Below are 17,463 nucleotides of genomic sequence, written 5' to 3' on the forward strand. Positions count from 1 at the left end.
CCTCCCCCTCCCCCCTTGTCTGTCAATAGGAACAAGTGATTAAGGTGTAGGTGAATCTCATGCATGTGTATTTTCTATAGCTTCTCACACAACTGCCAGTTTTCTAGCTTTGGATATAGCACATTTTTCTATGGTAAACCTACAAGGCATACCAAGAAAAAGCTTTTATTACCAAGAACAAGTACTTAAAGGGCCATCACAACTTTTGGTTTTGCATCAAATACATGCAGCTAATCACATCTAGTGTAAGGATAATACACTTAACCAGATAGTTCTGTATTTCTTTCTTGTAAAATTACCTCCCAAAATAATTCTTAGTATACACATCTCATCCTGAGGCTGTGCCGATCTTATAACACTTGCTGCCTTTGACATTGTTTTAAGTATTTTATTCCAACTCATTCATAAATGAAACATCTTCCTCTGCTGATGAGCAGACACAAACTTGTGTCCCATTTCTTGGTTATGGCAGTGTGAGGAGGCAACGAATAAGTAAAAGTCACACAAATGAAAAAGCCTCCGATCACCACAAAGGCAGATCCCATCATCAGTAAGTCCTAGAATTCCTGTACATATTACAGCTTCAGGACAGAGCATGAAGAGTCTGTTTTTTGTTGCAATAAATACCTATATGGGTTTAACATCAAAGAAATTGTTTTCTGGGTGCTGCAGGCAATATTACTGCAAATTCCTCCCACGTCACGTGATTCAGTCAAGTTCTTGTTATCTGTTGTTATTGTTGGGGTTTTGCACAAAATTGATAGAATATGAGCCACTTGTGGAATCCTTATTGACCTGAAAGTTAGCTGTAGACAGTCCAAATGGTCGGAGCACCAAGTTCCCAAGATCTTTCAGCTTACCTACAGTAGAACAAACCAGAAAAATGCAACCATATTACCTTGAGATTTTCTCAGTAAAGCCCAGGTTCAGTATCCTATCCTACCCCTCAAGATTCAAAATACAAGCAGGGATTGTTAAATACCTGCAAATTATCATTAAAGAATCTTGGTATTTAACAGAATCTAATCTAATCTAATCCTTAGGTTTTTATACCGCATCATCTCCACGTTTGTAGAGCTCGACGCGGTTTACAGTAGGAGAAATAGGAAGGAACTACAACAGAGGGTTAGAGGTAGAAGTGTGAAGAAAATTTAGAGGACTTGGGATGCCAAGATTTAAGAGTTTCCTTGATTCCTAAGTTGGAGGGAGACTTACATTTTTTGAGAAAAGCCAGGTTTTCAGATGTTTGCGGAAAACTTGGAGAGAGCTCAAGTTCCGAAGAGGGGAGGTAAGGTTGTTCCAGAGCTCAGTGATTTTGAAGTGGAGGGAGGTCCCTAGCTTTCCTGTGTGGGAAATGCCTTTTAGCGAGGGGAAGGATAGTTTTAATTTGTGGGAGAGTCTGGTGGTATTAGGGTTTGAGGAATTCCAAGAAAGAGGGATAAAGGGAGGGAGGATACCTTTTTGGATTTTGAAAGTTAAACAGGCGCATTTATAGTGAATCAATGAGAAGGACCTGTGATGTTCTATAATATGTATTTTTTTAGAAACAGTTCTGGGAGCTAATTCTAGATATGGGTTTGGGATAAGACTATGCAGTGGATGCGAGTTGTTTCCCTGCCCAAATTTAGCATAACAAAACAAAGATGTAAAGTTTGCTGGGCAGTTATACTTCTGCAAACTTTCCCCATAAAATCCATAATGGCAAAAATACCCATGGGATTTTGCACCTGGGCAGGTTTTTTTTAGAAACTAAATATTAAGGAATCTATTCATCTGATCTGACGATGAGAGAGAGAGGTGTGTCAAATAGCTACTCAAGAAGGCTAGGCAAACTTGCTTAAGAAAAAGAAGCCGAAACTGAATCTGCAGCCAAAATTCAACACATGGTTTCAATCAAAACTAAAACATGGTACCAGCATGTCCTGCCCCTCTCCTAAAGACAGGCATGTCCCAGTTCAACTCCCCTGAACAAAAAAACAGGACCCCCAAACCAAAAATAAGTCCCCTACCTTTTATACCCTGGTGGTCTAGTGGCCTCATTGGGGCAGGAGTGATCCCTCAGTTATTCCTCTCCATGCTTGCTCCACAGTCACAATGTCTGTCATGACTTTCTCACAGACTCGCTGGAGGTCGTGGTAGCCATTTTGAGATTGGAGCCAGCAAGGACAGGAACCGGCATAAACGAGCAACTGGGGGATTGCTTCTGCCTTGGATGAGACCACCAGGATTTAAAAGGTAGGTCCGGGAAGGAGAGACGTTGGCATTTTGGGCCAAAACAAAATAAGCCAAATTCAAATTTCATGCCGGTTTTGGCGTCAAAACCAAAACTCAACTAGCCTCTCATGTACCTTTTTGTTACCATGCATTATTTTACATACAGTATATAACCTGTGGGATTAACTATATAAAAGAGGTCATGTGAATAATCCTTTATTTAAAAAAAACCAAAACAAAAAAAACCCAACCAATAACTGCCCTCATAGTGGTTCGAGTGCTCTCAGTCCCCTTTAATCAAAGATAGGGAAACTGCACTGCCTGTTAACATTAGTGACAAAATGTCAAAAATGGTTGCCCAGCTGAAAATTGAGAGAGGCAGGTGGTACATTAATCAATTTACTGAGGCACGAGCTTTTAAGGATCAAGAGTCCACTTTGTCAGATGCATGCAGTGACGCTCAGTACATGGGTAAGATATATTGGAAAATATATGGGGGGAGAGAGGGATAGAAAAATTGTAAAAGCAGAGCAGAGTATGCAAACAGAGAGATAATGGCTGCATAGTTGGCTGCTGTGATGGATGAGAGAGAACAAAGAAGGATGATCTCAAGAGTAGTTAAGTCCATTCAAACTTGTAGTGTGCCATGAATACATAATACTATCACCTTAGGCTTGAATAGTAATAAAGTTCAATTCAGCAATTTCATGCTGGAATTTCTCCTCTGACATTCCTATGGAGGAATATTACACCTTAAAGTCTGGGAGAGTGTCCTGGAATTACAGAATGACACGGGGACAAATTTGTCCCCTTAGGAACTCAATTTCCCCATCCCATCCCTGTGAGTTTTGTCGCTGTCACTGTCCCATTCCTGTAAGCTCTGCCTTAACCACACAAACCTCGAACCCTTATGATTTTAAAGTGTTTGAGGCTTGTGCAGATGAGGGCGGAGCTTAGGCATTGGTGGAATGAGGCATTATGACATCACAATCTGAGCTCTAGAATGTTGCTGCTTAGGATTTTAAAGTGTTTGAGGCTTGTGCAGATGAGGATGGAGCTTAGGCATTGGTGGAATGAGGCATTATGACATCACAATCTGAACTCTAGAATGTTGCTACTTAGGATTTGAAAGTGTTTGAGGCTTGTGCAGATGAGGACGGAGCTCAGGCATTGGTGGAATGAGGCATTATGACATCACAATCTGAACTCTAGAATGTTGCTACTTATGATTTTATAGTATTTGAGGCTTGTGCAGATGAGGATGAAGCAAGGGGCAGGAAAAGACATGGGAATGGGAAAATGAGTTCCTGTGGGAACAGAGAAAAATTTGGACCCGTGTCATTCTCTACCTCAGGGGTGTCAAAGTCCCTCCTCGAGGGCCGCAATCCAGTCGGGTTTTCAGTATTTCCCCAATAAATATGCATGAGATCTATTAGCATACAATGAAAGCATTGCATGCAAATAGATCTCATACATATTCATTGGTGAAATCCTGAAAACCTGACTGGATTGCGGCCCTCGAGGAGGGACTTTGACACCCCTGCTCTATCTGGAATGCTGAAATTCTCCCTACTGATTTTTGAATGTTGCCATTTCTAATATTGGATGTATCCATTTATCCTTTTTCTTAAGTGCTGACCTGTGTATCCTTATGTACAAAGCAGATGAGCATTGCTTATAGATGATGGCACTAGAGAAAAAGTGGGTAAATATTGTATCCTGTGATAGTGCTACCCAGGGAAATGTGAGGACAGAGTTGGAACGTGGGTTTCAGGTAGGGTCCAGTCACTGAATGGTTTGTCATTGCTTTTTCAAGTTGGGGGGTGGTGGAGTGCTATTGGTACACCATGATAGAGAGTGCCATCAAGGTTTGTGAGATGGTTGCATTGTCCAGGATGGGTTGTAGATTCCAGCTGGGAGCTATAGATGGAAACCAGGGGTATTTATTATTTTCTTTTTAAGATGTGTATAGCAAATTGTTCCTGGGTATTTGTTTTAAAGGCTGGCCAAATTCTGGGTTGAGTTATGGTGCTGAAACTGAACCAAAAACCTTTTCTACCTGATTTTAGCTGAAAGGCTACAGCCATGGTTTCAGCTGAAACTGACTCTGTGTTTTTAGTGGAAGATGAAAATTTGTGCTTTATCCTGTCTCCCTTTTAACACAGTCCATACAAGGCTCAGTAGATGATGTACACATGTGAGAATATCTGCCTGCTGTCCCCAGATAACACCTGTTATGGTAAGTAACTGTGCTTTTTTAGCATGTGGGTAACGCACGCACATCTCCAAATCACTGCGAGCTGCCATTTTTTTAAGCTGCGGTAAACACGTGTTAGTGCTTTCTGCAGCTTTATTAAAAAAAAAAAAAAATGCTCCTAAATTTGGGATAGTAAGCTCCTTAGAAATTAGCCTCTCTGTGAAGACAGATCATTAGCTGAGTGGAGTGGAACGAACAGATGTGAATCACTTGTTTAATCTTTCCAAAAATACTAGGACTAGGAGGCATGCAATGAAAACTACTAAGTAATACATTTAAAACAAACCAGATCAAATTTTTCTTCACTCAACAGGTAGTGAAACTTTGAAATTTGTTGTTAGAGAATGTAGTGAAAGTGGTTAGCTCAGCAGGGTTTAAAAAAGGTTTGGATAATTTCCTACAGGAGAAGTCCTTAGGCCATTATTGAGGTGGCTTGGGGAAATTCAGTGCTTATTTCTAGGTTAAGCAGCATAAAATCTGTTTTTCTCCTTGGGATCTTGCCAGGTACTTGGGACCTAGGTGGGCCACTGTTGGAAACAGGATACTTGGCTTCATGGACCTTGTGCCTTTCTCAGCACGATAATTCTTATGCAACTCTTAGCTGTTATGTTACAAAATTGGCAAAATTGGCTTCTAGTTTGTTTTCATTGGCTGAGGAGGCCATTTTGCTTGGAGGTAAAGTATTGTCTTTCATTATTTAAATTACAGTGGTACCTTGGATTACGAGCATAATCCGTTCCAGGAGCATGCTCGTAATCCAAAATGCTCGTTTATCAAAGCGAGTTTCCCCATAGGAAATAATGGAAACTCGCTTTGATGCGTTCCCCCCCCCCCGAGAACCGGCATTGCTCCCCTCGAAGGCCCCCCCCTGCGATCAGGCACCCCCCCCTGCGATCCTGCACCCCCCCTGCCTCGAACCGGCACCCCCTCGCCACGATCCGACCCCCCCCCCGACACGATTGGCCACTCCCCCGACACGATCCGACATCCCCCCCGACACAATTGGGCACCCCCCCCCCCCGCCGCTTCTTACCTTCATCTGGGCTCTTGAAGATCAGCCTACTCGTCTGCTGGGCCTTGAGCATCTGAGCATGCTCAAGGCTTGCGAGTTCACGTTCTGAACGTGAACTCGCAGGCTTGAGCATGCTCAGATGCTCAAGGCCCAGCAGACGAGTAGGCCGATCTTCAAGAGCCCAGATGAGGGTAAGAAGCGGCGGGGGGGTGCCCAATTGTGTCGGGGGGGATGTCGGATCGTGTCGGGGGGGGGGGTCGGATCGTGGCGGGGGGGTGCCGGTTCGAGGCAGGGGGTGCCGGATTGCGGGGGGGGGGGGGGTGCTCGTAAATCGAGCCATGCTCGGTTTCCGAGGCACCAATTTTGCAAATGTTTTGCTCGTCTTGCAAAACACTCGCAAACCGGTGCACTCGTAAACCGAGGTACCACTGTATATATTATGACTTGGATTTTTATTTTATATTTATCAAATTTTCATTTTTATACCAAATAAACACTTGCACATCCCTCCAACAAATCATTCCATAACACAGGCAATTCTACCTTCATACACTCCATCTATGAAAACATCTTCCCACCTTCTACAACACATCCTGACATATATATAACACATTGCTTCTTAATGTCTAGATGGCCCACACAGCTCCCATTGTCACTGCAGGTCAGTACGCATGGAGGTACCTATTCTATGTATATAAATCCAGACATGTTTTCATTCAACAATAGTCATTATATATAGCACATTCTCTGTAGCTTTTACTTACCTAACATTTCTTCTTTTAATCTTTCATTCCTTTCTTCAATTTGTCTGGGTAATCGCTAAAAAAATATGGAAGGACGCAAAGAAAATTAATGAAAGCAAAGCATTTACAAATATATGTGGTTATTATTTTCCTTGCATGTGTGTCATTCTACTGCTTCACTTTTTAATATATTCCATATTCCCTGCTAAAATCTGCTTTTCAATCAGTCACCACAATTCTGCTATGCATTGCACACTTTATGTTTTCTAATGTAATATTATTGTCACAGGTCCAAAGGTGCAGTAAGTGCAGCTTGCATTCTCAATCACAAAGGTTTACTAAAGTATTTCACCAAAGGTTAATGTTAGTAATTTCTACAGATGGGCTATTTAGTCCTAACTTCAGAAACACAGACAATCTGAATGTGTTACATGAACTGCATTGAGCTCTCACTCAAAACACTAATATAATGTAAATGAAAAAGTTATTCCACAACAGCTAGAAGAAAACACTGGAGACCTGTAGGAACAAGTAATAGTTTTGCTTTTTTCAACCATAGAGTAATGCAGGCACAGCATTAAAAACTCCGGATATTGTTTTATGGATTCCCTACAGCCAATTCTAAATTTGAGTTCCATTTCATAGCTTTAAAATTTATCACCTCATTTCCTCACTCAGAACAATCATTTAATAGCCCCAGAATTAGGAATCTGGCAAAAGCTCCAATGTATGGTCTCCAGTTGAGGACTGTTGAAGTCAAACCTGGGCTGGGTGACTCGAGAAGGTGAACAAAATCCTGAGTGATGTAGAATAGATAAATGTGAATTGATTTTTTTACTCTTTCGGAAATTACAAAGAGTAGGGGACACTCACTGAAGTTACATGGATGAGCCGGGGAGGGCTTTGATAGAAACTCCAATGACAGGATGGTTAGGATAGGCTGGAGCGGGCTTCAATGGCAAGTCCAGCAGTGGGAACCTAAAGACAACGCCGGGCGGGCTTAAGAACATAATAGCCTTACTGGGTCAGACCGATGGTCCATCAAGCCCAGTTTCAAGTTTATTTATTATTTGATTAATCGCCTATTCCAAATTCTAAGCGATGTACAAATTGGTAAAATAAATTGTCTAAAATATACATAAAATAGACCATATAATTAACAAGGGGATAAGTCACAAAACAAACTAATTAAGATAAGACAAGAATACAATAGGACAGGTGGGATAGAAATACAATCTTAGATAGGAAAAAATCAACAATTAAAAGTAAAACACAACAGGAATTGAAGGACAAATAAATAGGTAAAATAAAAGTAGACAAAAGAGCAATTAACGAAAGAGCAAATTAACATTTCAATTAAGTATTGAACGCATCTTTAAAAAGAAAGCTCTTAAGTTGGCTCTTAAATTTTTCCAAATTCTTCTCCTCTCTTGAGTATAGCGGGAGTACCTGACCAAAACCCAAAGAGCAGCAAGATTCTAGAACCCCAAATAGTAGTAACATTCCATGCTACCAATCCAGGGCAAGCAGTGGCTTTCCCCACTTCTATGGTCTATTGTCCAGAAATATTAAAGAGCATTTAACCATGAATGTATAATGTGTGTGACCGCTGGACATTCATCTGCTATCATTTACTATGTTACCTTTAAAACAAATAGGAGGAAATATTTTATCACTCAATGAATAGTTAAGGTTAGGAACTCGTTGCCAGAAGAAGTGGTAGCAACAGCTAACGTATTTGGGTTTAAAAATGTTCTTGGAAGAAAGGTCCATTGTCTGCTATTGATAAAGAAATGGAGGAAGCCACCACTGCTTACTCTTGGAGTGGTTATATACAAAAAAGTCACTACATGAAAAATATTCATGAATAATTTTCTCAAAAAACAATTCAACAAGTGTCAATTCTTAACTTGTAGAACTCTGCTCAGAGACACGAAGGCAATGTGTTCCGCCTCACCACCCAATCATTGCAGTGCTCAAAAAATTTAATTGCTCCAGTGTGAGATATTCTCCTTAACTGCTATGTTGCTAGCTACAACGGCTATGCTTAGCTTCTTATGCACATCTAAAAGTTGAAAGGCAAATTACTCAAACTTAGCTTTGAAATAGTAGCAGGTTCCGACGTGCCACGTTTTGGTCCTTCGTCAGGGAACCGACAAACAAACACAGTTAAACTGGAGGTGAAAGCTCATGGGGAAAACAGTTAGCTTGTACTTAAAGAAGAAACTACGCTTGGATAATACAAGCTAACTGTTTTCCCCATGAGCTTTCACCTCCAGTTTAACTGTGTTTGTTTGTCGGTTCCCTGACGAAGGACCAAAACGTGGCACGTCGGAACCTGCTACTATTTCAAAGCTAAGTTTGAGTAATTTGCCTTTCAACTTTTAGATGTGCATAAGAAGCTAAGCATAGCCGTTGTAGCTAGCAACATAGCAGTTAAGGGGAATATCTCACACTGGAGCAAAAATTTTTTGAACACTGCAATGATTGGGTGGTGAGGCAGAACACATTGCCTTCATGTCTCTGAGCAGAGTTCTACAAGTTAAGAATTGACACTTGTTGAATTGTTTTTTGAGAAAATTATTCATGAATATCTTTCATGTAGTGACTTTTTTGTATATAACTAACTTTATTTAGTCACTCAACAGCAACACTTTATCTGTTGATTTTGTTACCCCTTCAGTATACTCTTGGAGTGGTGGCAGAAACCCAAAATAGTATCAATATTCCATGCTAGGCACTTGTGACCTTGATTGGCTACTGTTGGAAACAGGATAATGGGCTAGGTAGACCATGGGTCTGACCCAGTTTGGCTATTCTTATGTTCTTAAAATCTGCTGATTAGCTGTAAATACAGGCTCAAGGCGCTTGACCTGCAAACCTAAAGATCGATCACCCCTACCATCCCTCACAAAACACCATCCAACCCCCAATCTCTCACACATTAAAACCTTTAGATCACTATGCACATACAGGACGCTTAGGTCAAAGAGCGCTGCTAGCTGTCTTTAAGAGGAAGAAAAGACTTCACCATGCAAGCTTCTCTGGCCTGAGGAACTGAGGGATCTCTCTCTAACACCGATTTATAGTCTGCGAGAGCTTCATCCAGTTTCTCTGTTTTCTCATACAGCTCTGCTCTTCTCAGTATAGCTCGGATGTAATCAGGATTTAATACAATTGCTGAAAAATAAAGAAAAAACTTTTGTTAATACTGACGGAGGTTGCCATTCAACATATTACAGGAAATTGGAAGGACTATACTAAACTTAATCATACCTTTTGGTGGAATTCAGTTTGTCATATTTATAAAATGGAGAAAGTGCTTGCTATACAGCAAGGAAATTATAATAGTTTCAAAAAGATTTGGGGACCATTGATTGCATATTCTAATGATTAGACACCTTTTTATTACATAGAACTATATTTAATGTGGGGATGGGGAAGTATGTTATGTGATTTAATGGGTTTATTCCTGATGAATGGGATGGGTGGGGGAGGGGTCTTTTTATATGCATTTGACAATAATTGTTAGAATGTCAAGTGATTTGTACGAATTATCTGATTGAATATTGTACACTTGTTGCAAGAGTTAAAACTGAATAAAGAATTTTTTTTTTAAAAAAAAGAAAAGACAGAAAAGGAGAAAACACTCTAATTCAGCAATAGAGCAGACAATGAGGAGTGTTTGATGCTCAGTATGGTCATTACAAATTACTGGACTAGAAGAGTTTTACTATGACTGCACCCAGACCAATCAGAAAGAAGCAGTGCAAGATAAACCAGTGTTTCTCAAACTAGTTCTGGCTAGCTGTTTTTGCCAGGATATCCATAATGAATAAGCAAGAGGTAAGATTTAACTTAGAAAGCACTGGAAATAGTGCATGCTAATGTTCTCTCCTAAAGCGTGCTTATCAATCTTTCTGTGACCATGACCCATTTGCACAGCCACAGAAAGCATATTACCCCAGTGGTGGACCAATGCCATCAAGTTCAATTTATTTGATATAATCAAATTTTTTTTTTTAAAAAAAAGGTTAACAAGTTCAATGAAAAGAATAGAAAAGGGGGGGGGGGTAGTGTAAATGATAAAATCCAGAGCTACATTCTTACATATTCCTTGAGAATATCCTGTCAAAGAGGCTAGGGGGGTACACCAGGAACAGCTTGAAAAGTACTATTAGGGGCTGATTCTATAAAGGGCGCTTAATTCAGTTGGCAAAATACCCTTAACAGCCTCAATAACTGGCCCCTCCAAAATTTAATTGGGCGATAGGCACCTATCGTCTTAGTGGGTGTTTCTATGGGCTGAGCATGACTTAGGCCTCTCTAAGTGCAATTCTCCAAAAACTTAGCTGCCGGAAATGTAGACCTTACAAACCCTCACCTACATTTCAGGCGTCTAAGTTTTTACAAAGGTACTACAATTCTGTAAATGGCGCCCAAGCATTTTTTTAGATGCCGTTTATAGAATCAGCCTCTTTATGAACAACCATTTATAAACATGAATTATACAATATGATAACTGAAATGCCTAAGTATAGCAACAGCAGAGTTAGGTGTAGGTAGGTGCCATTGACTCGTGTTCGAGTCCTAGCAACTCGATGATCATCATCAAGTTTTCACGGTAGAATACAGAAGTAGATTGCCGGGCCTTTCTTCTGTGCAGTATAAATTTGTGATCCTCCGCCTCCAACATTGACCATCTGACCTGTCTAGATGGGCGATACATTGTTCGTTTGACATCTCCTCTGAAACCTGTCCGCCTTGGGAGACCCTGCTAGTAGTGAAACTACTGAAAGCAAAGCTTTCAGCTTCTTGGATGCACGCAAACCCCAGAGGCATGACATGCTCATGTATTATGACTGAAGTAATACACTGTAGACCGATACAAATGATTTAACACTGCACCGCTTAAAATAAGATCAAGGGTTATAAGCATTATAAGCATGATATAATATGATGTGTATTAGTACTGCATCCCCACCACTTGCTTGATGCAGCCTCAAAATGGCAGTTCCTCACACTACCTTCCCAATAGCTGTGCACTAAGGAGACTAGCTGATTCATTCAATAAGAGTGGCAAGGTAGAGCAGCTCCCAAGTATAGTCTGCTTACTCTGAGCAAGTGTTGACCTTTTTTTTTTCTTCCAGTAGAGACATTCTCATGACCTCATTTGAAGTTGTGGCCTACAGTTTTAAGAATTGTTGGCATAATGCTAATGGTGTCTTATATACCACTATATCTCCTACTGGATTCAAAGTGGTTTACAAAAGATTATAACAAAAATACTGAAAATTATAAATATTGCTAAACATCACGGTTTGAGTGAAGCCCATTGTTCAAAGAAATAGGTATTCAGCAATTTCATAAATAGGCAATAGGTAAGAACATAAGCAATGCCTCCACTGGGTCAGACCCGAGGTCCATCGTGCCCAGCAGTCCGCTCACACGGCGGCCCAATGGGTCCAGGACCTGTGCAGTAATCCTCTATCTATACCCCTCTATCCCCTTTTCCAGCAGGAAATCGTCCAATCCTTTCTTAAACCCCAGTACCGTTCTCTGCCCTATTACGCCCTCTGGAAGCGCATTCCAGGTGTCCACCACACGTTGGGTAAAGAAGAACTTCCTAGCATTCGTTTTGAATCTGTCCCCTTTCAACTTTTCCGAGTGCCCTCTTGTTCTTTTATTTTTCGAAAGTTTGAAGAATCTGTCCCTCTACATTCTCTCTATGCCTTTCATGATCTTGTAAGTCTCTATCATATCCCCTCTAAGTCTCCTCTTCTCCAGGGAAACTCCAATCTCTCAGTGTATGAAAGGTTTTCCATCCCTTTTATCAGACGTGTCGCTCTCCTCTGAACCCTCTCGAGTAACGCCATATCCTTCTTAAGGTACGGCGACCAATATTGGACGCAGTATTCCAGATGCGGGCTAATTACCATTGAAAAATCATTCCAGATTTTAGCATTCATGATGTCTTTTAAATTTGACAGATTTTTAATGATGGGTTTAATAAGACTTCGCTCTTGTGAAATCTCATGGTGCCTAAATTATGAAGTAGAAGACAGCTTGCACTTAACGATGATGAACATTGGCCAGCCTGTGCCTTAAAAATAATGCAAGCAAATCTGAATTTGATCCTATATTGTACTGATAACCAATGCAGATGACAAATGACATACATCTGTTTCTGTATCATCCAAAATGTCAAACATTTACCTTTACTACAGTCAGCTATAGCAGAATCCATCTTGTCCTGAAACAAAAACAGTCTGATTAATATTTACCATCTTGAGCAAAGTGAAATGTTTTCATACTAATTTTATGGGGCCTATTTAATAAATGGTATAGGATATGTATAACAAAAACAAAGAGAACTGCAGAGACACGTACAATGATGCAGGCTAAATTTATTTGTATAAAATAATTGAGTGTGGTTAATAATACCACCTTAAAAAAAATCTCTCAGATAGGATATGTATAATAATGTTATTCACCAGCAGCACTGAATTCTTAATGAACAGCAATGCAATAACCCAGATTAAACACACACATTATTATGTATTTTTAGGAGGTAATTTTATAGTCATTTTCACATGTGAAAGTCATATGAATGGCCTCTTATAAAATACTGAACAGTATAAAGAGTAAATACCATAATACAACAGCATGTACTTTGGTCATAATTCACAAAGACATGTGTAGATACAACACGCCAATATGCGTGGGTACTTGAATACTCTAGGTGCGGACATTAACACCTGCCCCCCAAAAAAAAACCCACAACCCCCCAAAAAAACAAACAAACCAGCAATTAGGTAAGTCTCCATGCCCAAGTGAATACTTGGAGGCATTTTTGGTAGTATTTTCAACTGAGTGTTACAATAGCGCTCTGCCAACTACGCACACCAGTCATGTTGAAAGATGAACGTCCAACCTAATTTCAGCTTTCTTGAACAGTCTAGTTTTTGTTTCCTTAGCCAGTTGCTATGGTGAGTAAAAATGGTATTTTAAACAGCCCAGAATCTAATGAGTAAGTACCGATGAAAACCATCATGGTAAAGTTTACTAGCCCTTTATTTGGTATTATTGCTCAGAAGCAACATGTCTCTTCTATGGCTCTTATGGGAGATCTGAATCTCCAAATGCCTGTTTACTTGGCACCATTGCTCTGGTTCAACATCAAGTAGGTTTTGTGGTATTAATACTAAGAAGCTGGAGTACAGACTAGTGATACAAGTACTTCCTTTTACTTTCCACGGTAGACAAATAATCAGGTAGCCAAAACACTCTAGAGTCAGACCAAAACAAACCTGAATATCCTAGGGAAGCAGTAGATCCTAGATACAAAGCCATTTATCCAAAGACAATCTAGATGTTATTCTAATTAAAGGAATAAGTAACAGCATGTTTTCTGTCTACCATACTATTCATCCTTCTATTTATTCTATCTAGTTACCATACCTGTTTCAATCTGGCAGCACCTCTGTTAGAGAACAGAATGGACCTCTCTTTTCGGAAGCAAGCTGGACAAATCTGGAGAGCTTGTGTGTACAGGGCATCTGCCTCTGTGTATTCTGAAATTAGAAAATGAAGGGAATGGTTAATTATTTCTCACTTCATTTGCATCTATAATTTTTATTATCTTGGATACAATGCATCAAAATAAAAAATTACACACTTAACAAGCAACAGGATTATACAAACTGCAGGTGCAAATGACACATGCACATTTGAAGTGCATGAGCAAAGGCAGTGATGTGTGAACAGGCTGAGCCAATACCCCAAGAATTTTGGACCATTAAAAATACTTCAAAATTGCATCTGGATTTATATTTAAGTCTTTTCTTGTGCTGGCCACCATTCCTCTCCTCAGGGCGGGAAGTTAAAAACCAGATTGGTGTTAATTGAAATCTACAGAGATCTGGTTATTATTGTCCTTGAGGCAGCCCTAGGTAGGTTGAAACCTGGCCAAGTCAGGCATCTGTTTTTGATCCCTCACTTCTTATTGCCATAATAAAAACTTACTGAACTATTGCACGTTTTTAGTTTGCTCTCATTCTGCCAGTTTGGAATTTGCAAACCAGCTGCCTTTTTGCTTTCTAGGACCCTCTAATGATTATACATCAAATATGATTGCAGTTCTGATCTTTGTCACCACTTCTCTGGTTTTAAAAAAAATGAATTATAAAATAATATGTGATATTCAACCTAATGAGATACTGTAGCACATGATTGGTTCTTTGAGTCTAAAAAGTAGTGCTGTCCGATTCAAGGAAAAAGTTTTTCAATTCGATTCCTGCCCAATACGGCGGTGTTTTTTTCAAACATCCTGGCGGGTTTCTTTTGTAGCCTCTTCACCCTTTCCAGCCCCATGCTGGCGCTGTAGTGTAAACAAAATAAACAAAGAAGACTTTTCCTCTCTCTGTCAGACAGTGACATTTCAAATCTGACATATTGTAATCACCAAATAGAAAATAAAATTATGTTTTCTATCTTTTGTTGTCTGGTCATTTTATTATTCAAATCATATTGGTCCCAGGCTCTGGTTTCTGTTTGTCTTCTGTTAACTCGCTCGCCAGTGTCACCTGCCCATTTGATGTTTTCTTCTTTCTCCATGCTCACCATGCGTGAGAGAGATTCATTGGAATAGGCTGAAAACCAGGCCCATCCGTGTGATCTTCGCGGACTAAATTTCAACAAGCCTATCCAGAATATAGTTTTAGACATTCCCAACCAAAGCTTACCTCCTTTTTTGAATTGCTCATTTCCTTTTTCTTTCAATGTAGTGCTCTCCTCTTGTCTTCTCTGTAAAAGATAAGAATATTTTGTGCTGTTACAAAGAATTGCAATGAACTTATCAGCAAGAAAAACATTAACCCATTGTCTTAGAAAAACAATGTCTACCTCATAAGCATATAAATGATACACAACAACTGGTCTCCTTATCTCAAGAAAGATATAGTAGCGCTAGAAAAGGTTCAAAGAAGAGTGATCAAGATGGTAAAGGGGAAAGACTAAAATGGTTAGGGCTCTTCAGCTTGGAAAAGAAACGGCTGAGGGGAGATATGGTTTAAGTCTACAAAATCCTGAGTGCAGTAGAACGGGTACAAGTGGATCGATTTTTCACTCCATCAAAAATTACAAACACTAGGGGACACTCGATGAACATAAGAACATATAAAACGCCTTCACCGGATCAGACCAAGGTCCATCTAGTCCGGCGATCCGCACATGCAGAGGCCCATTTAGGTGCTCCTTTTTGGAGACCCGGATTTCCCGTATCCCTCAATATGATCTGCAAGAAGGTGTGCATCCAACTTGCGTTTGAAACCCAGCACAGTATTTTCTGCCACCACCTCCTCCGGGAGAGCATTCCAAGCGCCCACCACTCTTTGTGTTACAGGGAAATACTTTTAAAACCAATAGGAGGAAATATTTTTTCACTCGGAGAATAGTTAAGCTCTGGAACGCGTTGCCAGAGGATGTGGTAAGAGCGGATAGCGTAGCTGGTTTTAAGAAAGGTTTGGACAAGCTCCTGGAGGAAAAGTTCATAGTCTACTATTGAGATAGACATGGGGGAAGCCAATGCTTGCCCTGGGATCAGTAGCATGGAATGCTGCTATTATTTGGGTTTTGGCCAGGTACTAGTGACCTGGATTGGCCACCATGAGAACCGGGTACTGGGCTTGATGGGTCATTGGTCTGACCCAGTAAGGCTATTCTTATGTTCAGTGATAATCTAGCAACTGAACTATTTGAAAACAAGAAGAGAAAGCATGGATGCTCTGCTTCTGCCTATGTGTGCATGAATGTGAAAGGCAAAAAAAAAGAGAGAGAAGGGACAGTTTCAGGAGAAACTGCCGGGAAGGGATAAAACGCGGACCTCACGGATCTAAACCCGTACGGCCTTAAAAAGCTGAGGTCCGTGTCGGTCCGTGTCGCTTGTACTGTCTGTCGCTGACAGACCTTGATGAGATTTTAGCACTGACGGATCTGTCTTAGAATCTGTCAGCGCTAAAATCTCTTCCAGGTCTGTCAGAGCCAGAGACTCATGCTGTTGTTTGGAGACTTCTTTTCCATAGCACACGTCCAAAACCTATGTCCCTGCTTGTCTTGGCTTCTGCTTTGCCGCTCCAGCACTAGTGTCTGGCTCTGACAGACCTCGAAGAGATTTTAGCGCTGACGGATCCTAACACTTTTCCCTCCCTATGCTGAGACGGATCCGTCAGCGCTAAAATCTCTTCGAGGTCTGTCAGAGCCAGACACTAGTGCTGGAGCGGCAAAGCAGAAGCCAAGACAAGCAGGGACATAGGTTTTGGACGTGTGCTATGGAAAAGAAGTCTCCAAACTCCAGCATGAGTCTCTGGCTCTGACAGACCTGGAAGAGATTTTAGCGCTGACAGATTCTAAGACGGATCCGTCAGTGCTAAAATCTCATCAAGGTCTGTCAGCGACAGAAACTACAAGTGCCACGGCCACGGATCTCAGCTTTTTAAGGCCGTACGGGTTTAGATCCGCGAGGTCCGTCAGGTCCGCGCTTTACCCCTTCCCGGAACGGCCTAACCACCAGGTTTCCATATATCAATGCTGCTATGTTGCCTCCTTCCCCAGCTCACCTGCCTCTCCTCCTCACTCAGCTCTTTCTCCAACTCCAGCAAGGCTTCCTCCTCGAACTCCGCTTCGCTTTGCTCCGAAGCTCCAGGTCCCGAGGCCTCCCGGCCGAGTTCAGTCCCGGGCTCGGCCCCCGCCGGCTCCCTCGAGCCTTCCCGCCCCGTCCCCGCAGCCTCCATGGCCTCTTCCAGGCCGGGCCCAGCCCTGGACCCCGGGGCCTCCCCGGAATCCTGGTCCCAGGGGCCGGCCCCTGCCAGCGGCCGCTCGTCGGAGACTCCGCATCCGGGAACCTCGCTGCAGTCGTAGAAGCTGTCTTCGTCGTCCTGCTCCGCCGCCAAAGGGATCCGAGAAGCTCCCAGACGTTGGGAGCCCGCAGACGCGTCTTCGGCTGCCGAGGGACGCTTCGGCCTCACCGCCTCCTCTTCGGCCACAGAGACGGAAGCCATGACGACTGTCCCGCAACGGCTTCCGTAGGCACTAGAGGGCGCATGCGTACGTAAAGAGACGCCCCCACCCCACGTTGCGCCTACGCGATGCGCGCGGCTGTTGCGAAGCGAGTCTCAGGAGTCAGGTACCAAGGAGGCCATTTTTGGTGCGGGCAACTGAAAGGGCATTTGATTGGGTAG

General features: G+C 41.6%; 1 protein-coding gene across 1 annotated transcript; it reads right to left on the reverse strand.

Annotated features, from left to right (window-relative positions):
• Positions 1-372: 372 nt before the first annotated feature.
• Positions 373-17,327, reverse strand: TTC1 (tetratricopeptide repeat domain 1). Its single transcript, XM_033927814.1, has 7 exons — positions 16,843-17,327; positions 14,971-15,031; positions 13,688-13,800; positions 12,443-12,479; positions 9,258-9,406; positions 6,248-6,302; positions 373-860 (listed from the first exon to the last, which is right to left on the reverse strand). Exons 1-7 carry the CDS (start codon positions 17,281-17,283, stop codon positions 724-726), a joined length of 993 nt encoding a protein of 330 aa, XP_033783705.1. The 5' UTR covers positions 17,284-17,327; the 3' UTR covers positions 373-723.
• Between the last annotated feature and the right edge of the window lie 136 nt (positions 17,328-17,463).

Source organism: Geotrypetes seraphini, chromosome 18 (genome assembly GCF_902459505.1).
Source record: "Geotrypetes seraphini chromosome 18, aGeoSer1.1, whole genome shotgun sequence".
NCBI classification, from domain to species: Eukaryota; Metazoa; Chordata; class Amphibia; order Gymnophiona; family Dermophiidae; genus Geotrypetes; species Geotrypetes seraphini.

Coding starts and splice junctions, on each gene's coding strand:
- TTC1 (XM_033927814.1), bottom strand. CDS start 17,283: ATGGCTTCCGTCTCTGTGGCCGAAGAGGAGGCGGTGAGGCCGAAGCGT. Junction 15,032..16,842: donor TGAGTGAGGAGGAGAGGCAG/GTGAGCTGGGGA, acceptor TATCTTTTACAG/AGAAGACAAGAGGAGAGCAC. Junction 13,801..14,970: donor TGAGCAATTCAAAAAAGGAG/GTAAGCTTTGGT, acceptor TTCTAATTTCAG/AATACACAGAGGCAGATGCC.